General features: G+C 33.9%; 2 protein-coding genes across 2 annotated transcripts in view; one reads left to right on the top strand and one right to left on the bottom strand.

Moving 5' to 3' along the window:
• LOC126809678 (heterogeneous nuclear ribonucleoprotein U-like protein 1) overlaps positions 1 to 4,878 on the bottom strand; it is a 33,339-nt gene extending 28,461 nt beyond the window's left edge. Inside the window, exon 1 of the mRNA XM_050534350.2 lies at positions 4,817 to 4,878. The gene's annotated coding sequence lies outside the window, so the exon portion shown is untranslated. The remainder of the gene's footprint in view (positions 1 to 4,816) is intronic.
• Positions 4,879 to 5,161: 283 nt separating this feature from the next.
• On the top strand, positions 5,162 to 23,060 carry LOC126809535 (uncharacterized). The gene is made up of 11 exons (XM_050534162.2): positions 5,162 to 5,296; positions 7,253 to 7,407; positions 8,257 to 8,458; positions 8,702 to 8,833; positions 9,250 to 9,349; positions 13,484 to 13,624; positions 14,935 to 15,061; positions 15,188 to 15,316; positions 18,175 to 18,500; positions 19,015 to 19,153; positions 20,169 to 23,060. The coding sequence occupies exons 2-11, from the start codon at positions 7,266 to 7,268 to the stop codon at positions 20,402 to 20,404; spliced, it is 1,674 nt and encodes a 557-aa protein (XP_050390119.1). The 5' UTR covers positions 5,162 to 5,296; positions 7,253 to 7,265; the 3' UTR covers positions 20,405 to 23,060.
• Positions 23,061 to 23,820: the final 760 nt, after the last annotated feature.

Here is a 23,820-nt window from a genome sequence, read left to right on the forward strand (position 1 = left end):
TCGCATTAGGGTAGACAGGTACTTCACAAATTTGGTGCATTCGGTTAGAAATGTCTAGTGAAGGAGAATTCGTCCGTTTGTTTCGCGACAATAAAACTTGTTAGGTTTTCACACTTTGAAGCTTGTTTGAAACAGTATTGTTCTTGCTCAGATTGATATGGTTTTTTTTCTGTTTCCACCTTGCTTATTTCGCACAAACATTCTCATTGGATAATTTTGAGTGACTTAAAGATTAAAGCTATTTTGAAAAGGCGGCACATGTCAGAACCATGCGAACTCTCAGAAATAAGTAAATTGGTGTAAAAAGTTAGCACTTATTTCAATTTGAATAAAAATGTCGGGTAAAATGATTCCGAAATTTGCTTCCTGAGACTTTATAGCTCTGTTGTAAGACTGAAACCAATTTTCGAATTTCGTTTTCCTGCAATTTAGATCTTAAGACTGAAACACAACTATTCTCAAAAGCATATATAAGTCATATATAAGAGCAAACGAAAATCCATAGATCATTTTAAATTTTTGACATGTCCGGGAAATAAGCAATTTTGTGGTAATCACTTTCAACTTATTATGCCCATAAAAGAATAAATACTTGTTTGATTTTCATACCAAAATTTGCAGCATTCTGTAAATATTCCTTAGATGTAACCAATTGGTCACTAAAAATGACGTCATTCTGGCAAAAATTATATTTTTGCGAATATATTCATCAACAGATTTTAATATTTCCCACTGTTCATTACATTATCGATATTCATAGAATTGCATTGCAGCAGATTGAATGGTAATCTAATTAAAACACAGATTCTATTTTGTTTCGTTTTTATAGTTCAAAATTTCGTTTTAATTGTCTTTACTACTCTAGAATCTGGAAGAGTTGCTATTATTGACGTGTTCTGGATGATGTGGGGAATTAGCCATTGAAACGGTCATTACGGCGAGTTCTTGGGCTTTTGATGCACGGAACTGTGGGTAAACCACAAGAAACGTTAACGCTGATTGATTAATCAATGGCTGATGTCATAAGATCAAAAGTCGTGCAATTAACTCCCGACGTGAACTTCCTTCCATAAAAAATTACGCGCTATGTCAAGGAATGTGTCAAACAATTATATTACTGTAGTTATTTGAGAAACATAATACAGTGAATTATAAACCAATAAAAAGTATTTAAAAAAAATATTGCCTACCTTCTAAATATACAAGTAAATTCTGTATACATGCACTACAAAGCCGGATCGCAAATAAAGGACGGTTAAAATCTGTTTACCAAAATTAGATACATTTGACCTGACCAGTTAGCGACCATCCACACAGTAATGGCTCGTATGTAAGTTAATTTATTTTAAAAATGCATTATATAAGGGCCACATTTGCCTGTCCTCCTTTAGGCCCTAAATGTTATTTAAATTATTAATTAGACATTTATTCTCATGACCACTCTAAAGCATCGGGTGGTCGTGATTTTTAATGGAGTGAAATGGATAATCGAGAATATTGTTATTATCGTAAAAATGGTAGCAATGGAAATCGAGATTGCGCTTTTCTTATCAAAACTCCCAACATTTATACCTTCGCTCAGATTTATGTAATTTGACTGAAGTGTCAATATATTCCTTTATCATTATCTATTTTTAAACTATAATATCTAAACTATCAGCTCTTTATCTTAATCTTTAGATAACAGTCACATACATGTAGGCCTATGTCATGTTATTGATTTAATAACTGCCTAAATGATCTTATATAATAGTAGTATTATTTTTGTTGAAGGTTTCATTAGGAATTGCGCTACATAGAAAATTATTTGATCACCATGCCAGTTTTAGCTCAAATTTGAAATTTCCAACAGTTCTCAAGGCAAATTTTAAGCCACTGAATAATGCAAACCGCCATAACCAATGGACATTGTGGACCGAGTTACGTTTGAGTATGTCTTGCAGCCTTCTTCCACAATTCAATCACATGTCAGCTAGGTAGGGGGTTAAAATTTGCATGTAGCTTATATCGATATCAAAAAATTACAACCTTCGGACAGAGGGAAATTAAATATTCAAGTTAGTGGGACAAACAACCATGGTCTGGGATTCAGTAAATAACTCTTTGAAAAGAGTTATATTCTACTGGACCGAAACAACCAAAATACATTCAAGTAGGGTGAAACGACTTAACGCAAACCCAGCACCCCTTGTCCACTTAGGCTCGCCCAGATAACTAGGCCAAACATGGCTGTTTCCAGTAGTAAAATGTCAACAAAATTTGGTTTTACAATAGGGTGACCCACCATAAATAAATATCTCCAAATATCTCGACAATTACGCCACAATATTTATATATATGCCAAGCCTCAAATCAGTTTCACACAATTATAGTCACTAAATAAACGATCATGTTGTACTTAATAAGCTATGACCATTAATCATCTATAAATATTAGACTGAAAACTGGTTCCAAGTTGCGTCCATAACATCCAGACACTTTTGAGTAAAAGATAGGTTACGTGCCCTTGTTTTGAAATTAGTCTCGCTTAACCAGTCTATCGACCATTCTACGTCTGATTGACAGGTCGGGATAATCAAGACTACTTTTTTACGAAACATAACAGAAAGCTAGAACAAGAAATTGAATTTAGAAATAAGCACTTTAGACAACTCAACAATTGTTTTAAGAAACTTGTAAAAGTAAAATGAAACTACTGCTAGTATCATGTTCCTGCTAAAGAAAGTGATTCAGAGATAGTATTTGTACGAAACCAAAAGATGCCGCTCTTAACGGTACAGTTAATGATAAAGCAATTTAAAAAATAAAACAAACGTAATTACTAAAGCTGCTGTAATAACCAAGAAGCTAAATTTTACTGCTATTCAAAATCGTCAACAATAGATTTTTTACGGCTGTAATAGTTGATATATTTGTAGAGAATTGCACGTGCCATGGCTATTTATCGACTCAAAGCGAGTGCGGGGTAGTCAGAAATCAGTTCGAGACACGCAACTGATGCGTGCACATTTAGCCGTGTCGAGACCAATTTTCTGTAAAGTGCACGGGTCACCCTATTTACAAAGGAGAAAGGCTATAAAGCTTGACCTGAACTTAGTTCTCATAAGAAAGAAAGTAATGGGTTGACCATTCGAGGTATTTCACGAACTTTTAGCCATTTTAATTACAATTTGAAGAAATGACAAGCAATTTTCGAGTCGTAGTATTACCTGGAACAGACAGTAGGTGATAGTTGTGCCACTACATTGCCCTATGTAAGTTTAATTAGTCATAATAGCATAAACTTATCTTATTTTAAAGATGTTACATGCATTATTAAAGAAATTGAGTTTGCCACTTGGAACTAAAGACATCCAATCATAGCTAAAAACAAACTCATCAGTATATCTCAACGTTTTTAGCTACAAGAAATTATTTTGGACCTGATAATAAATGACAAGAAGGATGTTTTTACTTTATTACCGACAAGATTTGGCAAATCATTGAATTATATATTAATTCCATATATTTTAAATGAAGTAAAAGGGGCGTGTAGTGTCGGCGCATGTCTAAAGCACTCTAACTATGAATGGATTTAAATGGCGGTGTATGTCAGACAAAAACAACGCTTCATTAATTCAAACGCGAATATTTGGAGTTAGGTGATAGTTGTGCCACTACATTGCCCTATGTAAGTTTAATTAGTCATAATAGCATAAACTTATCTTATTTTAAAGATGTTACATGCATTATTAAAGAAATTGAGTTTGCCACTTGGAACTAAAGACATCCAATCATAGCTAAAAACAAACACATCAGTATATCTCAACGTTTTTAGCTATGTTTTCGTAGCTAGATTACCCTATATTTAGATTGCAATGGCTTCTGCCAAGCCGTTTAGCAGAAGGGGACATATTGCAAGGTAATCAAGGTCTTATTTTCTGACAAGAATGTTCCTTTACATTGTTACTTGTATTGTTCAGGCGTTTACAGTACAGTACAGAGACTAACATACGACCGTTTAGCAGTAAAAAGTTGCCCAGTAAAATTGACTGGGGGCCGATTTTTTTTCGGCAAGGAATCAATAAGACGGTTCCTTAACGTACAGGGGGAGTATAATGGGACCTACGTTCAGAGCTGAACTAGGCCTAGTACTAATAATATAGAGCGATGCTCTACAGCATCGCGCGAAGCGCGGTGCTTGAGCAAAGCTCTTTTCCGGTAACACAGGAGCGTAACTGAAATTGTCACCCACAGACTGTTGATTAAAAATAAATTCAGACCGAAACCGGATACACTGGGCAAAACAGGCAATGCGCATGTCAACTTACCAAATCTCGCCCAAGCGAGATTACGCGCCTCATAGAACTATTTCTATGACGCGTCTAATCAATGACGTCACATATTTTTTACGTCAATGAAAATAATTCTCACACTTTTTTGTTCTTTCTTAAAAAACAAAATTAATGTATACAATTTAGATCTAGATCTAAATGAAAATCAATTTGGAAAAACTAAATTATTTAACATTTTTTGTATCACTTGAGAAAATTAATTATGATGGTTTTATATTTGACAATAATCAGCTTCGCTCTACTCAGGCAATGCCTGTTACATATTAGTAATAATTTAATAACTAGGCCTACAACCCTACAGTACTACTAGACTACACACACGTAAAAAGTAACTATCCTGGCGGCCATGGCAAGTGGTCATAATAAAATCTGTATGTATTCACTACAAGCTTCCATACAACACTAACAAAAAATTGATATTCCAAATGTATTCATGCAAGTGTAGACAATAGTTAAAATCAGGATAATGATTTAAAACTCACTAAACTATATCTTTCTTTACCAGTTCAATACAAAAATGGCGACCTACGCTTTCCTATTTTTCATAAACTAAAGTTTTACCAAAGGGAAATAACTTGTGTACCGGACCAATCGGTACTCATCGGCTGAATGTAGTCAGCGGCAGATAGCGACGTAAGTTTAACTATGGTTTAACCATTGGCGTCATATATATGATGACGGTGGGTTTAACGCCCCCCCGACACAAACTAGTTTATTTCAGGACTAACATATAGGCCATTTTTATTTCAATAATTCGCTTGCGCGTGGCCAACATGTGTCTTAAGTTGTAGGAAACAGGACACAGATAACCGTAAAAGAAAGGAACGTAACTCTTGTATATTGTATGGTGGCGCTATAGTCGCTACAGTCTAGTGGCGCTACATCCAGAAGAAGAAGAAGGAAGGATGTCACGGTAACAAAAGATAATAGTGAAAATAATGGAAATGCCTGCTAGATAAGAAGTATGGATGATAACAAATTATAGACTAGATAACAAAGAAGCATAATCAAAAGTTTTGTAAAACTTTAATATTAGTAATGCTTAGATCAAGCCGTCATACATTCATTGTTTTCATTTTTGGGAAATCCCCTTTTAAAATGGATATTCATATATTGCGTGTTATTGCACAACATTTAAACAAGGTCAAATTTATTGACTTCCACATAAATTCCATACATTTCCGCTCATTTTAACATTCTTGTTACCATTCTCGGCCTAGTGCGTTGACCGTGATGTAGTCATAACGGCCCCTATGCCATAACGCCATTAACGCCCAAAAACAGGTTTGGTCAAAACGGCCCTACTTTAGTCATAACGGCCAAACAGTTTGGTTATAATGGCCCAAAAATTTGGTCATAATGACTCAGACGGTATCCAGACTCCAGACCACTCGGACCCCAAAAAAGGCCAGTCAGACCAAAAGAGGGACCACTCGGACCAACCCAAAATACTATTTGGACCAAACCAAAAGACCACTCGGACCAATTAATTCATATTGTAAGACCACTCGGACCAGTATTTATCTTTGCTACTCGGACCATCTCCATTAGATAACAAACCTTAATCTCTCAACCCTCCGTGTTTCGAGATAAGACATGAGCCCATTACCTATAACGTTGCAGCTGCGGGAGCGATTCACACCTGGCATTTTTAAACAAAATTGACAATAGTTTTAATCAAAACAACGATTGATTATTGTTATTTATAATATTTCTACAACATCCAACTACAATTAAGCATATAATCCTACCTGAAACGGGTACAAATCGTCGATTTTAAAATCGAGGCGTTAAGCCGTTACTAACACCGCCATCTTTTTAAACGATACGCTGTCATCATGAAGGCGGGTCTAAATATAAGGCTTTTATAACAGCCAATCAAAAGGACAATCGAAAGCACAGTAACTATGAATGGATTTCGATGGCGGTGAAATGTCAGACAAAAACAAAGCTTCATTAATTTAAACGCAAATATTTGGAGTAAACGACAGTTGTGCCACTACATTGGCCTCTGTAAGTTTAATTAATCATAATATTATAAACTTATCTATTTTAAAGATGTTACATGCATTAATAAAGAAATTGAGTTTGCCACTTGGAACTAAAGGCATCCAATCGTAGCTAAAAACAAACACATCAGTGTATCTCAACGTTTTTAGCTACGTTCTCGTAGCTACATCTCCATATGCATCAACAATTTAATTGTTTTTCTTTGATGTGCTTCATAAATTTGATTAGCATGTAACACAGTAGAAATAGTTCCACTACTGATGTCTTCCGTCTAGCTCCAGCCACAGTAGTCACTAAACTACAAAAAAGTTACTGGCCTATAACTTTGTTAAATTTCCAATTACACTGACCCCAAATTGTACTTTACATAGCTTAACATATAATAAACCAATTGAAATAGAGGTAAAAAAAAAAAAAAAAAAAAAACTGTTCGGTAAGATAAGATTAAGATTTCAGTGTTCCACTCTTCACAATTTGTAACATTCTTATTTCTATGCAAACTGTGATGATATGTGTTGAAAATTTTGCAATTGAGCCTAATTTTACTTGCTCAAAGCCTCGAAGGATGTATCAATTGTTGCCGTTAATAAGAAATGTATGGCAAATGTGACGAACCTCATCCCTCAATACAATACCATCACCCAATACTACATGTACAATCATCATTCCTCGAAAAATTTTGTTAATTTCTGACGTAACTTAATTTATTCTATTTTGAACATGGCAGAAATAAAAAACATTTTGGCCCAGGAACCTTTCGGACTCAACACAAACAATGCTTCAGACTCAGTTTGACGACGGTTCGGACTTACATGATAATTTTTTAAAAATCTAACAAGTTTGAGGTCGATTTATTGTTATTTTAATTCATTAAACTTGTAACTCAATATTTTTTTTGTATTGTGTAGTTAAAAATCAAGTATGCAGCAACCATGTGAAGATGAAAAAGGAAAGTTGGTGGTGAATGATACCAGCTACAGGAGGACACCATGTACGGTGGGTTATAATGGGGATATCAGTGAATGTGTTACCCAAGATGATTATGAAACAGTGAAACAAGATGGTATTTATTTGAATATTAAACTGTGTTTATCATTCAAGAATATTATTACAAAGGAAATTTTATTATGAGAAATATTTCAAAATTTCTTAATACATCAATGACTTTTCCAACAGATAAAGGGACTAATGTTAATACTCTTATGTCTGACACCTACATTTTGTGTGAAAAGTATTTTGAAACATTTCACCCTCGACTACTACATGTATACACACCGCCTGTTTGTCTTAATATTGCCATGTGATCATATTCCTCGTTACTAAAATATGACTTGTCTTCAAAATGGTTGACGCTCATTGCTTATTGCATCTAATCATTAATTTTTGTCTTACGTCAGCTTGAGGTCGGGTGTTCGGTCCCTGCATTGGCCCTGAAAGTTCATCCAGATTTTCCGGCGTGGTTTCCCCTTGTCACTCATTGATGCAGGACGGAGGGCCTGACAAGGACAGCTGTAAAGTCGTTCGGATGAGACGAAAAACCGACGCCCGTGTACATATTGGCGTACACGTAAAAGATTTCTTGGCAGTTGGAATTCGATATAAGAGTAGGCCGTAGCGCGACTGCCCAGACAAAATTTCCCTCATAGTACACTGTATGGCGTATGCCCGTCTTCATTAGCCCAGTTTAGGAGTAGGACGTTAAACCCCATTTCATTTCATTTCATTTTTGTCTTGCGTCAGCTGAAGTCGTACACATTAAAAAAAATTACTGAGAATCCAATTTTAAGACTTCAGCTTTAAGTAATAGCTGTGCATTTAACCATAGTTTATTATATTGTATTTAAAAACAAACAGCATGGCAATCATGGTTGATCTACTTATTGCTGATTTTTGTACATTGTATATGATTCAGATTATGAGGAGACAGAGCAAGAAATTGGTGAGGTGAGAATTTCTAGAAAACGACCCAAAAACAAATCCTTGAAGGGGGAATCAAAGAAAAAGATAAATGCTGCTCCTTACAGTATAATCGCCCATAAGAAAGCCAAATCAGAATCTGTTGAACAAAATGAGAAGTTTTACAAAGATGAAAGCTACAAACATTTTGTTGATACGTAAGATATTATCAGTTCACATATTCATAATTAAGCTTTTATTTCATGCAATTATGAGACTAAAGAAATAATATTTTAAATTATAGTAGTATTTTAGTTCATGTAATATATATATTTGCTACTATTCATAAATAATAGATTTTATTGTTTAATTATTACAAAAAAAGGTTTTCCACATGAATATCTGTGGCTAATAATTCTCAAACTAGGTATGTGATATAAGATGTGTATTTTTATTTTTAGTTCAAATAGAAACGTAGCGGAAACTTTGGGTATTCAGTTACGAGATCAATATGCAGAAGATTTTGATAATGAAGACCATTGTATTAACTTGAAAAAGAGCAAAGCAAAACAATCAAGCACTTATAAAAAGGGGTAAGTTTAGAAGTCAACTAAAAGTAATATTTTGTGCAATAGTAGTTGGACCTGAAGATCATGAGTACAGAATAGAGCCCCAAAAATGTTGATTCCCAAATATTTGAAACCAGTCTGGATTTTGATATTTTAAGATTTTTCTGCGCTTTCATCCAAAGATAAATCAAAACAGGGTACCAGACAAATCAAACTTTAATATATCCCCAAAAATGTTTTTAAGGATTTTTGAAAGTGTGATACCTGTTGTTGATGGCTTAATATCAGTGCTTTAATTTAAAATTTTATATGAATTGATAGGTAAGAAGAAGGTAAAAGTCGTTTTACATTGTCTTAGATAATTGTCTTTTAAAAGAAATACAGTAACAATATTATAGGATTATACATTGGTTTTATATTTATAATGTTTACTATTGTAGTTGTATTATCTATGAATCTGAACAAGCTCTTAATCAATTACTGAGGGATTTGAAAAGTAGTGATTTGGACAAGTGTGGTGTCATAAGGGCAAGTTCAAAGGTCAGTATTCAGATTATTAACTAAAGTTGAAACTTAACATTAAATATACACTATGCAAGAGCTAAATCTGCTTATGGGAAGCGCAAACCGTCAATAAGCTTACCACATCCGACGTCCGACATATTCTCTCCTGCCACAGATCTTGTTAGTCTGTGATCGTCTAGACTTGTCTCTGGCTTATATTTTATTATAATTCTCTTCTTAGGACTCGTTTTCACATTGTGAATGTTCTTCAGTTAACTATATGCTTACAGTACAACAATTTCTTTAACATCTTTTATATGTCAAAAGCTCAGGATACATGATTACAAGCATAGGTTACACTAATCTCGCAGATCGAGGGGAGCCACGGTGGTTAGTGGGTAAGACGCTGGTTCGCTAACCTAGAGTTCACAGGTGTCAGTGGTGCAGAACAAAGGGCCTTTCAAAGACAGCTGTCTAGTGGTTCGGATAGGATAAGAAAAGCGAGGACCCATGTATACATGTACATTGGCATGCATGTAAAAATCCCTTGGCAGTTGGAATTTGATATAAGAGTAGGCGATAGTGCCGCTGCCCGGGCAAAATTTCCCTCATAGCACACTGTATGGCGTATGCCTGTCTTCATTAGCCCAGTAGGAACAGAACAGTAGGACGTTAAACCCCATTTCATTTCATTTCTCGCAGATCAAGTTTACTGGCGGAACCACCACATCATATGGCTCTCCTACGAAACAATGCCCAGATCCCTGCTATTAATTATTGAATTGGCCAAATTTGCGCAGTTAATTAGGGTTTCACACTGCGTAGCTTGTGTGAAACACTATTGTTTTTGTTAAGATTATTCTTATTATTATTATTTTTTTTTTTTTCCACTTGAGCATATCTCAGAAACTACTTGTCGGATCAATTTGATGTCTTCGGTTTTATTAGGAAAGTGGGTGTGACTTAGAGATTAAAGCTATTTCGAACGTTCTTGGACTATGCGAAATGTCCGAAACGCCAAAGTTGTCGTTTTTTGAAATATTGCAGTAATATTAACAATAATCATCGGATTTTAAGATTGGATACATTTTGACATAGCCTGAGACAGGGCACATAGCTACGGTAGTTTAGATTTTTGATTTTCGACGAATCTTTCAAATTTTGAAAATTTAAATTTTAACAAAAAACTTTTTTATTAATGAATAATTTTTTATGGCATTTTACCCAGGGTTAAAGGGTCGTCTGATTTGAGTACATTTTTTGTCTCGATAATTTTTCTTGGCCGCTATTGGCTAATTCAGTTTATCGGTTCTAGGTTGATTATTTATTGCCCGATTTTTATAAAACAAAGTTCATATGCTCCATGGTGCAAATTCTCAATTTTTTTATTACCGGTCAAGTTTTCTATCGGCACCGGATGTGACGCAATTTTGCTAAAAACTCCAATTTTGTCGAGTCGGAACGTCTTTTCAAATCTGATAGATCAAGATAAATGACCCTACAAAAGGCGCACAAAATGTCGTACTCGCTTTTTTTAATTTTGGTTTTGTATTTGCGCCGTTTCGATTTAAAGGTGTAAAAATGAGCTATTTATAACCCATTCAGGCTTTTCATATTTCAAAATATTTCTTCACAACTTTCATAAACTTGTAGCATTAATCCATACGAAGAGAATCTATCTCAAAATTAGTTTGTAATATGAGTATTTGCCGAGAAATGGTCAATTTTGCATGAGTCACTTTTTACGCTATTTTGCCTGTAAAAGAGCCAATTATTATTGGATTTTCATAAAAAAATAACACCATTTGATGCGTAATGTCAATTTTGACTAGTTCAAACCAATTTAACATTTTCAGTGTCACTGGAAATGGCGCAATTTGGGCAAAAAATGTATTTATAGCCTTCAAAACAGATATTTTATTCAAATGAGTCTGATTTGTAATGTTTTCAAAATTATGATATTTAATTCCAATCAACTAATAGAATGAACCCATACGATCATATAGATATCACAAAATGATTTCTAACTTGTTCAGTTGCGGGGAAATAGGCGATTTTCCGCAGGTTAGTTTTCAAGGTTTTTGGTCCATAAAACTGTCAATTATTATTCGATTTTCATAAAAATTTCACTGTGTGATACCTAATGCCATTTACGATTTCATACAAGTAATATAGTATTTTCATTATCACCGGAAGTACCGTCACTTTGGCAAAAAGGGTATTTTTAGCCTCGAAAACAAGTAACTGTTTGAAGTAAGCGATATTCATTATTGGTGTAAAATTATGATATTTGATTGCTATGGACAAATAGTATCAATCAATACGATCATATTGATATCACAAAATTGTTTCTAACATCTTCCCTTGCCGATAAATAACCAATTTTGTCAGGATCACTTTTTAAGATTTTTCGCATTTTAATTTCAGTGTATGGGTTCTGGGTAAATTATTTATTGCCTGATTTGTTTAAAAGAAAAGCCCACCTGGTGCATATTCTCAAATTACTTCTACATATAAAAGTTTCTGTCGGCACCGGAAGTGACGTAATTTTGCCCAAACTTCAATTTTGACGTGTCGAAAGGTCTTTTAAAAAGCAAATATTAATGTTTACAAATTTAATAGATCAAGATGAATGCTCATACTAAAGACGTAAAATACGTCTTGCTTTGTTTTATTTTTTTTATTTCGGTTTTGCATTTGCATCATTTTGATTTAAAGCTGAAAAAAGGTGTAAAAATGAGCTATTTACAAAGCATTCAGATTTTTCATATTTTAAAATATTTCTTGACAACTTTCACGAACCTGTAGCATTAATCCACACGATGACAATTTATGTCAAAATTAGTTTGTAATATTACCAGTTACCGAGAAATAGGCAATTTTACATGAGTCACTTTTCACGTTAATTTGCCTGTAAAAGAGTTACTTATAATCCGATTTTCTTTATTTTTTCACCATATGATGCCTAATGCCATATTTGACTGAGCGGATCCAATTTTACATTTTCAGTGTCACCAGAAATGGCGTCATATGGGCAAAAACTGCATTTATAGCCTTCAAAACAGATATTTTATGCAAATGACTCTGATTTGTAATGTTTTTAAATCTCTGACATTTGATTGCAATCAACAAATAGAATGAACCAATACGATCATACAGATACCACAAAATGGTTCCTAACTTTTACGGTTGCAGAGAAATAGACAATTTTCTACAAGTCAATTTTCATGGTTTTAGGTCTATTAAGTGTCAATTATTATTTGATTTTCATAAAATTTTCACCATGTGATGCCTGATGCCATTTATGATTTCACCAGAAGTAATGTCGTTTTTCGCAAAAACTGTATTTTTAGCCTTCAAAACAAATATTTTTTGAAGTGAGTTATGTTTATTATTCGTTTAACATTATATTTGATTCCAATGGAGATATAGATTGGATCAATACGATCATATAGATGTCCAAAAATTGCTTCTACCATCTTTCTTTGTCGAGAAATAACCAATTTTGTCAGGATCACTTTTTAAGACTTTTTTCACATTTTAAGTTCCCATTAGATAGTCAGCTAACTTAGTGGTAAGTTAGTAATAAATTTTGTCAGGATCACATTTTTGACATATCTAACGCATGGTAACAAATGTATAAATGGAATTGAAATTGCTGGATTTGGTTGATTCTGCGTCTATTTCATAACGCGTGTGCTATGCTTACGTGGAAATCTGTTTAACGGTTTCATTGGTACCGAATGTGACATAAGTTCAAGGGTAACAAGGCACCGGAAGTGACATAAGTTCAAGGGTAACGTGGCACCAGTGAAACCCGTCATTACTGCATCGCAGTTCTAGTTATGTGATGTAATTGGTAACTTTCCATCAAGTGTTTTAGACAATAAACAAATTAGCCTTGACCTCACACCCCTCTTCCTGTTATTCTTCTATTTCTGTTGTATTACATAATATCTAACTTGTTTCTAAATTTGAAACCAAGGACATAATATTGATACAATTCCCATATTTGCCTAACATTATTACTCATAAAAGATGTGCATAAATCTCCCAATATTATTACATTGATGTGCATAAATCTCCCAATTGTATATTACTCCGATGTTCATAAATCTTCCAGTATTATTACCCCAATGTACTTTCATTTATTTAAATATATTATTTTAGGATACAATTAAGTTAGCAGATGACAAGACATATGTTCTGGGTAAAAATTATACAGAAGATGGTGTTCTTGGTAAAGGAGCTTCTGGACTTGTTAAATTGATGACAGATAAAATTTCAGGCAAGAAATTTGTATCTAAACAGGTAAGTCAGAGCAGACATTACTCAGTATTGAAAAATTATGTTACGTTAAAGTTGCAATTTCATATTTTTAAAATTTATTAAAATAAAGCCTTAAAATAGATGGTATCTATAAACAGTCCTACCTTGTTAAAGAATAATCCTATTAATCCTATAATTCACTATTGTCTGTTGAGAAATTGGCAAAAATATCATTTTCATCTTCAAATTCCAACGTTTGAAGATAACCACTCCATGGTGGAGAATAGAAAACAAGGGAGGTAATTGTGTTTATATTTCCGGTGTAAATGAGTTTTAAGTGTGAGAATGACATCTATGATCGTATAATAGTGAGTTGACAACCTATTGAGCAAAAGACATAGAAATAATTATGTTTTGACTTTCTTAGAAAATATGAAATTGTAACTTTAACATTATTGCATACATTAAATATATACTACATTGTGAATGCCCCAAGGTCATTCTAAGATACATTGAGAGAAAACCCAATATAAGTTGATGTGGAATTTCAATCGAAACGTCATACTTTACAGTTTTTCCAACCTTCGACCATAGATAAATTGAAGTGGTCTATAAGACAATATGACTTCAATCTTGGATTGAGTGATGGGAGTGTTATTTAAGTATAACTGTATAGTATTTTAAATGCAAATCACCCATAATATTAAACTAGCCAAGCCTTTAACTCAGTATCATCCACAGTCTTCAACTTTGCAAACACGACTTGCACTCTTTGCGTATTTTGCCGAACATAACTGACTAGAAATTGCAGTAAAAACAGAAACGATTGAATGTAAATCAGTATATACACTCATATTACATTATTATATGCGTTGCGACCCATTTGTGTCAGTTTCTAGGTGCCAAAAAATAGCGATTTAGCTCCTTTAATGTAAAATAATAATGTAGGATGATGTTGCTAAAAATAGAAGGCACCTCTTGATTGGACAATTGGGAACAAATTATAACTACCGGTAGCCCTTTTCAAAATAAAATCTTCATTTTTCTAAAATCAATAATAATCATCAATTTCATCATTAAATACTGCATCAAATACTAAATCAATAGAACCATTAAAAAAGGGGCAGTCTAAAAGCTTACTGTTTACTGCACTTCACTGTCACTTTTGTAACCATAGGTTGATAACTTTTACCAACACAATCCATTCTTTCTGTACCAAATCATACTTTGGAAATGACTAAGTCCCAATCCATTACAGAGGTACCATTTGTAGATCCAGTTATTTCATTAAATTTTAGAAATTGAGTATAATTAGAATGAACTGAAAAACAAACCAACTGTTCTTATTTTAGCTGGATATCAAGAATTTTGATCCGAAAGAAGTAGAAGTGATGACTCAATTAAGCCATGAAAATATCACACAGTTTCACGGTCTTCTGGTAGATAAAAACATCATTCAACTTTTACAGTCATTTTCAGGTAAAATATATCAACTTCCTCTAAGCATTGTTATAACCAGAAAACTTTTCAAATGCATATTTTAGATATGGGGTTCTAAAATTTCCAATAATTTACATCACTGTTGACATTATTTGTGTTTTTCAGGCAAAAGTCTTGGTGATCTAGCAAAAGTCACCTCATTTTCAGAAGATGGAGTGATAAATATATCTATTCAAGCATGCAGTGCATTAAAGTATATGCACAGCTATGGCATCATCCATATGGATATTAAACGTAAGTATAAGATGTCTAATATAAATGGAGATGTAACAGTCAAAATAAATAGCATTTAGAAATGGAACAATAAATAACTCACAATTTGTATGGATATACTTTAGATTTAGGTGTGACAGCTCCATTGCTCGCGTTAGAAAGTCATTTTTCCCTGATTTTGAAACCTTTTTTCAACTTTACGTCACACAGTCACTATTTAATCATTTGTAATAATTTTAAAATATTTTGGAAACTGATATCCTGTTTGATATAATTTTTATACGCCCACATTTTCATATGGACGTATATTGTGGTCACCCTAGTCTGTCCATCTGTCTGTTCACATTTTGTTTATGGAGACTCTACAGGTCATAATTTTTGACGAAACTTGTAATGTAGGTTTATCTCCCAAAGATCTTGACTCCTCTTGATATTTGCACATATTGGACCGTAACTTTCTAGATTATACCCCCCCCCCCTCTCTCCATTGATCGTACGAAAAAATCATGTTTGTAACTTGTGGCCACTGTGGAGGTTACAACTTGAAAAATGTTGCAAAATGTGGATTTATCTTTCATGGCAACCGCTTGTTTTTTATTTTGGTTGGCATAACAACCAAATGTGATATGTTGTACAAGACTAAAGATCTGTAATTTTAAAAATTCACAAATTTTTGACATGTTCAAATAATATTGCTTGTATATCTCATTTTCCTTCTTATTTGATTAATGTCTCAAAATTGACCCACAATTAATCTTACTTGATAGCTACTGATTTTAAAATGTATAACAACCAGGTTCAAATATTAAAGATGGGTTCTCAGAAAAGTATTTATCGGGTGGTTATTTCCAATAAAAGTATGGTAATTTTGGTATATATGGAAAGTAGAGATATCCAATCTTACTAGAAAAATACTGGATTCCCCAAAAAACACTCATGAAGCGTATACAGGACAAAAATGTAAGGGTTCCCCTAATCAACAGCCCGACGATTAGGAATTTCTGCACGCGTGATGTCAAAGGTCACATGCGAACATTGAGCGTTTGATGTGCAAGTTGATAAACTTTTTGAAGAATTAGACGTACAACACTTTCTGAGATAAAAATGATGGAAAAAGACGCAGGTAGTGGATAATCCGAGAATTTAATTAGGATTCGATATTTGTAATAAATAGTAAGCGATTAAAGACAACATCGTCTTATGTATGCACTCAATTCTCCTCTGACTTCCAAAATAGGTAAGTCACTTGGCGTAAACATGACCTGGTTTGATCGAATTTTTATAGCAGGACATTCCTTCGCAATTACAATGTTTGAGAAGGATTTGAAGCAAAGTTATGACAAATTAATTAGTTTGAATGTTTTTAGTCCATATATACCATTAAATCACCCGGTTGGTACGCGGGAGGGGGGTTGGATGGCCAAATGGTTAGCACGCACACGCTGTATCATACGGTCTGTCATTGAGTCAACTGGCGTGGTTTCGAATCCCCGGTTGGACGTGACAAGGAGTAGGGTCGCCAGTCCAACCTCGTGGGTTTTTCTCTGGGTCCTCCGGTTTCCTCCCACTGCTAAAGACCCCTACGCGCAAGCGAATAATTGAAATAAAATTGAACCATATAAAATGACCTAGTTTGTGTCGAGTGGACGTTAAACCCCATCTCTCTCTCTCTGTACGCGTAAACCTATCTTTAATTTATAACATGGCCAAGACCATTTTTGATGAAAAATTTGACCAAAATCTCTTTGGCAAAATTGAATTTTTGAGAAAACCTATGTTTTGGAGTTCCTGGGGAAATCAGAGTAATCGTTACAAAAATGTGAAAATTGAAACAATTAGCCTATTACACGAATTTACATCTATATTTTTGATAATTTTACCATGAAATACAATCTGATTAAAATACAGGTCTTATTTCGTTTCATTTTTTATGTTTCAAAATTTCGTTTTACCTGTCTTTACTACACTAGGAAAAGTTATTATATAACCCACGTTCTGGTTGATGTGAGAGATTAGCCAATGAAAGGGTCTGTTCTTGCCGTAAAGTGTACGGAACTGTGGGTATCCCACTAGAAACATAAATGCAGATTGGTTAATCAAATGTCTAACGCCATAGGGTCAAAAGCAGTTCATATGACACCTGATGCGACCTTCCGCTACAGCCAGTCAGATTTTCATGTGGTGGAGGCCATCGAAAGTATAAAAAAAAAAAAAACGAAATATTGATCTGAGTTTTAATCAGGTTGTATGAAATGAAATAGAGCATCTAAAAAAAAAAAAAAAAATAAAGAGACTTTTTCAAAGCTAGAAAAGCCTTTCTTCAAAAATCGCAACTTTGAGCCTCCATAAAAAAAACCAAATTTTCATTTGATCTTAAATGTATAAAAAGTTTTGTAAGGAGAATGATGAGATCTACAGTACTTGTAAAGCTAATAAAATCAAAACTATAATCATAATCTTAAAATCACCTTTTCCACCTGCTCTTAGTATTGTTATATATGCTGCATGATCATGGAATCATCACACAATCCATGGGACAGAATGAAATTCTAATAAAGCTTCTGTAGGGGTATAAAACTAAATGCTAGAACTTGTTACAGCATTTGTTTCCTTTTATTTAAATACTATCTTTTCCAGTCACTCAATAATTGTACATGTATGTATTGCAAAACATATATAGTATGTTATTGAGTATTAAAACATAGGTTTAGACAAAGGATTTTTATTTTTGTAAGGTCATGTTTATTCTGCCATGGAGAAACAATTATTACCACGTTTTTCCATGAATCCTTGAACTTCTTTCTTTTAAAAACAATTCAGTTAGATTTATTTAGAAAATCAGACAATTCACTAATGAGGTAAATATTTGTTTTTTTCAGCTGACAATGTTTGTGTTAAACCAGAAACTGGGGAGTTATTTTTGACAGATTTTGGTTCATGTAAAACACCACAGCAAGCCATAGATGGGAAAGGTTTGACTCCGGAATATATGAGTCCAGAACTCAATAAAGTTATCATTAACAGACAGAGTCAGTCTAAGATTTTTGAAGAAGAAGAAATAACTGGGAAGAATGACATCTATGGGTGGGGTCTAACCATGTGCTTTATGATAGAGAGAGCTCATAGTATGCTGAAGTACATGAACCTAAAACCAAACATCACGGCTCAAGAGTTTTCAAATGCAAGAGCCATATACAGATGTCAGGTAAACACAGTAGTACATAAATAGTGATTTATACAGGTCTTCAGTCATTGAAAATTGATAAAAATTCATAAATTATTATGAAAATATTACCTTTTCCTATGAATGGAGACTGGATAATTTACAAACAACACGTCATGCTTACTATGCTGGATTGGGAGTCACGGTGGCAAAGTGAGTAAGACGCTGGCTAGCTAGCCTAGATTTCGTGGGTTGGATGTCGGGTGTACACATTGGTGTGTACGTAAAAGATCCCTTGGCAGTTGGAGTAGGCCATAGCGCCACTGTCCAGCCAAATATTTCCCTCATAACACACTGAATGGTGTAAGCCCATCATCATTAGCCCAGTCGGAGTAGGAAGTTAAACCCCATTTCATTTCATTTCACTATGCTGGATTGACAGCCAATAGCATGTACTTGTGCTTCTTATTTCTATTTAATTAGTCGGCAATATTGTCCGAGCGCCAATGTATCTCATAGTTGCTAACTTTATAGACAAATGTTATTTTGTTTACAGATTGCTCAAAATCCTCACTTTATGTCCACTGTGGTTCCAGATGATATACCAAGAGACATCAGAGAAGTGATTCAAAAGTGTTTACATGGTGATGTTCAAGAGCGTTTTACAGCAGCAGAGACAATACAGCAACTATTATGTAAGTTGTTTAATTGGATAGATTTTTATTCATCCACATATGTGATTGTGTATTGTCGTCACCTGCATCTGTCTGTCCATCGATTGAGATGCTATACAGACTAAAGTTATCATTGGATTGGGTAGAAATTGATATGCAGTGTTTATGTTGATGAGATGAAGAAGCCTAAAAATTTTCTACAATTACTGATAATTAGTAAGATCAATTTGAAAAGTCTAGTGAATGTTCTAGAGGCTAAACTTACCATTCAACTTTATTTCTAATACTTCTTGGGTCACATTACTTACAAAACTATAAATATGCAACAACCTTTTATGGACTGTTCTGATGATTGGGCTGCAGTGAGCATGTTTTGTTGCCTAAACTATCTTTTATCTTTTCATTACTGTTTTAAAAGATAGGTGGTCAGGCAATGCAACATATGCCCACAGCAGCTAAATTGTCAGGGTTGTCGCATATTTGTTCTTTTGTAGGTAATGGGAGAATCGAATGATAACTTTTGTCCTTAGATTATTTTGTTGCCTGGCAACCTATCTTTTATTTTATTCAAAAGTCCATCACATGTCCCCCAAAATCTTCTAATAATATGTCATTAAAATCCATTGTTTACTACTACTAGAAAACCTGTAGTGTGATAGACATGTCTCATAACTTCATCAAAGTCCATCACGTGCCACCCAAAAACCTTTAGTGTGTCACTGTCACCTGCTGACACGTGTGTCATAGGTTTGTCTTCTTAAATCTCTAGCTGGGGTCCCAATATCCACATTTATAGATATAAATTTCTAGCCAAGTCAAATTAAAAAAAAAAAATTAATGAATAATGATTATTAAAAAAAAAATGAAATAATGTTTAGAAAAAGAAAATGAAATAATGTTTTAAAAAGAAAATGAAATAATGATTTGGAAAGAAAAATGAATTAATGTTTTAAAAAAGAAATGAATGAATTATAGTAATACAAAAACAAATGAAATAATTTTTTGAAAAAAAATGAATTATGATATTTTATTACAGGCATACAGCAAAGTCGAATATTACCAGTTGTGCAACAGAATCGTCTTGTAAAACATCAGAACATCAAGGATAAACTTAATAATAAGTTAAAGATGAAAAATGGTCCGTTCCCAGAGGAAATCATCTCTGAGCCCGAGTCTCTAGTGGAAACATCTCCACTATCACCACCACCAATAACAACAACAACAGCTACAAATGACAACTGTCCTAATTTTCTTGCCTTGTTTTCAGATTAATTTGTATGCCCAATTAAACTGTAAACTCTCACTAAAACCTGATGTTTATGTAATATGTTTTTCACAGATAAGATAACATATTATAGAGACTGGTTAGTTATTAATAATGTTGATAACAATTATGAATAGCGGTATTTCTTTATATGCTTTTAGAATAGGATGCATGTCCAAGCCTGATTTATAATTTTTGATTCTTACTGCAAGCTTTAAAGGTGTCATTTTTTTATACTTTTGGTGACCTCCACTAAATGAAGATCTGACCGGTTGTAGTGGAAGGTTGTGTCGGGTCATACGAGTGACTTTTGACCCTATGATGTCAGACATTTGATTAAACAATCAGAGTGGATGTTTCTAGAGAGATACCCACAATTCTGTGCTAATCCCTCAAATCAACTGGAACACCGGTAATAAAACAACTCTTCCAGATCCTTGGGTAGTAAAGACAAGTAAAACGAAATTTTGAACTGTAAAAAACAGAACGAAATAGGATATTTGTTTTAATCAGATTGTTAAGGCTTTTTTCTGTGGGACGAGTTGGAGGTATTTGCTTAATTAAATAGTAATTTGAAATTTCAAGGTGTATCTTTAGTGCTATTTTTGTATTTTGAATGTGTTTGTAGTTAAATATTTAAATTTTGAAATTGTAGTTTATGATTCCCATGGAATTCTTAAATCTTATTAAGACACTTTAATTATGCTGTAATTCATTAGGATAATGTTATGCATAGATTTTACTCACTGATAAAAATGGCCAAAATACAGAAGATGCATTATTAAAATAATTACTGCCATCATTATAAGTATATAATACATTCAAATTATATGTGTAGATACTATATAGGTCGAAAATTATTAATAGAGAAGGCTTCTGGTAGTCTTGGGAAATTTGATACCAGTCTATTTTTAGAATAGTGTTCCATGAAGCAGGAAGTGCTCAAAGATAAAGGTACAACTTCTCATATATGCACCATTTAGTGAGATGGGATGGCAAACTGAGGTCCTGTGTATTCATTGGCGTGCACGTAAAATATCCCTTGGCAGTTGGAATTCAATATAAGACTAGGCCGTAGCGCTGCTATCCCGGCAAAATTTCCCTCATAGCACACTGTATAGGTTATTCCTGTCTCCATTAGCCCATTTGGAGCAGAACAGTAGGGCGTTAAATTTCATTTCGTTTCCATCTAACTTAGCTCAATTTTATGTTATAACTCTTGTAACAACTTGTGCACAAATTTATCAACTGGCCAATTGATTTAAATGACTTTTGGGGATGGTAAGCTTTAACAATTCCACCCATAGCATACTACATGGCCTATGTTCATCTTCATTAGCCTGGTTGCTGTTGAAAAATAAATCAAACCCCATTTCATTGTCTTGTATGACAATAAAATCATCGTGGTAAAATGTTCATGTTGACAGAGCAATTACCATTCAATATAATTTTTGTTTTATTTGGCTACACATTCCATATTTTATTCTCTTTCTTCTTTGTGTAGCTTTTGTCTCCATTATTTTATAACTAGTTGTTCATCCAGATTTTCCGGCGTGGTTTCTTCCTTGTCAGTGATGCAGGATGGAGGGCCTGACAAGTACAGCTGTCTAGTCGTTCGGATGGGACGAAAAACCGAAGTCCCGTGTACACATTGGCGTGCACGTAAAAGATCCCTTGGCAGTTGGAATTCGATATAAGAGTAGGCCATAGCACCGCTGCCCAGGCAAAATTTCCCTCATACCACACTGTATGGCATATGCCCGTCTTCATTAGCCGAACAGTAGGACGTTAAACCCCATATCATTTCATTTCATTTATAACTAGTTGACCATAATGAAATAGTTGTGTATTTTATATTAGCCAAAATAAAGTAATGAATTACATGTCAATTACTGTTAAGACACTTTTAAGCCTAATTTTAATGTATGGAAAATAGATTTCTATCTCGCAAAAACTATTTTAATCAATTCAACCCTTCCATTTTTCACCAATATATTTTATGTGTATATGAAGTGCTTGTCAAGTTATGAGCAGAACCAAATTAACTGCTCTCATCTTTATTATACATGTACATACTTTTCATGTTGGAGTATATTGTCGTCACCCCTGTCCATCGATCTACCGGTACCTCGACAATTCTTGTAAACGCTCCATTTCTTTTAAACTTTTTCTTAGCCTTTTTGGAATTGGTGCCGAGACCTTGTATAAGTGTTTCAGGTCAGAGTGTTTGAGATAGGGTTTTTTTTTCACTCTTGGAGGGATTCAGACTCCCTCATTAAATTTACCAGACAACTTAAAAGCTGTCCTTCAAAAAGCTGCTAGTGGGCATTTATTCATTGATTATTAATTGCCTAGCAACACATAATATTTTTATTAAGTTTGTTATTACACATATATATATATATCTGTAGTTTTGGAAATATATTTTTGTTATATTAATGTTATTTCATGTCTGAAAAAATGTACTCTATGTGTTGAATTGCTTGGCAGTTGGAATTTGATATAACAGTAGGCCGTAGTGCCGCTGCCTGGGCAACATTTTCCTTATAGCACACTGGCATTCAAAATCTCACTAAGTGAAATCACAAATGGTCTGTTATTTCTTTCTGGCTATTAGTCTTTCTTCCTATCCTGTCATCTGAAATAAACAGAATGTAGACACAAGATCTTGTATTAGTGTTTTGTTTCTTTTCACACACCTACATTTTAAGTAGGGTATGGATTGTCACCAAAAATATCTCCATTCTCTCTCTGTATATTGTCTACCAATTTGTCTGTAATGCAACAATTTATTTGAACATAAAAGTCTACTGGCTAGGTGATTTTTACACCATAGGGATAGCAGTTAAATGTAAGTGCCCATTTGAGTCTGGGATGGATTTTGTCAAGAGTGGAAGGTGGGAGAATTTGGACATTTTTTAGTGGGTGGATTAGTACTCTAAATACTCAGGAATCTCATATCTGCTTCAGATCATGATGATGATCGGCGCAATTCTGTAATCCGAATCCTCGTGGATTAATACAAAAATCATGATTTGAATATAAGGAGTAATGAATAGATCGACAACATGGGTTACTTTGCTCTGGAAAAATGTACCGGTATATATCATGATTTTAAAATAAAGTTAATATCAAAACACGACTTCACAGTCAAACGGGGCAAAATTTTACTATTAGCACAAACCACTGGCAAGGTCGGGTCCAGACAGCATTCCTTTCCGGTCAGTTTTTACCCTAAAAATTATACACTATATGAAATTCAAACTCACATTATTATTAGATTTTATTGATTGTACCAGTACACAACTGTTTTTTACATTGCTTTAAGTGTTTTAAACGGACCTATAAACCGGGAAGTCACAATTTTCACAGAGGCTTCAGACTGTTCTAAATATACAGAAGTTTCAGTGTTGCAGAAAATCAT

The sequence above is a fragment of the Patella vulgata genome, chromosome 2, assembly GCF_932274485.2.
Source record: "Patella vulgata chromosome 2, xgPatVulg1.2, whole genome shotgun sequence".
Classification (NCBI taxonomy): Eukaryota; Metazoa; Mollusca; class Gastropoda; family Patellidae; genus Patella; species Patella vulgata.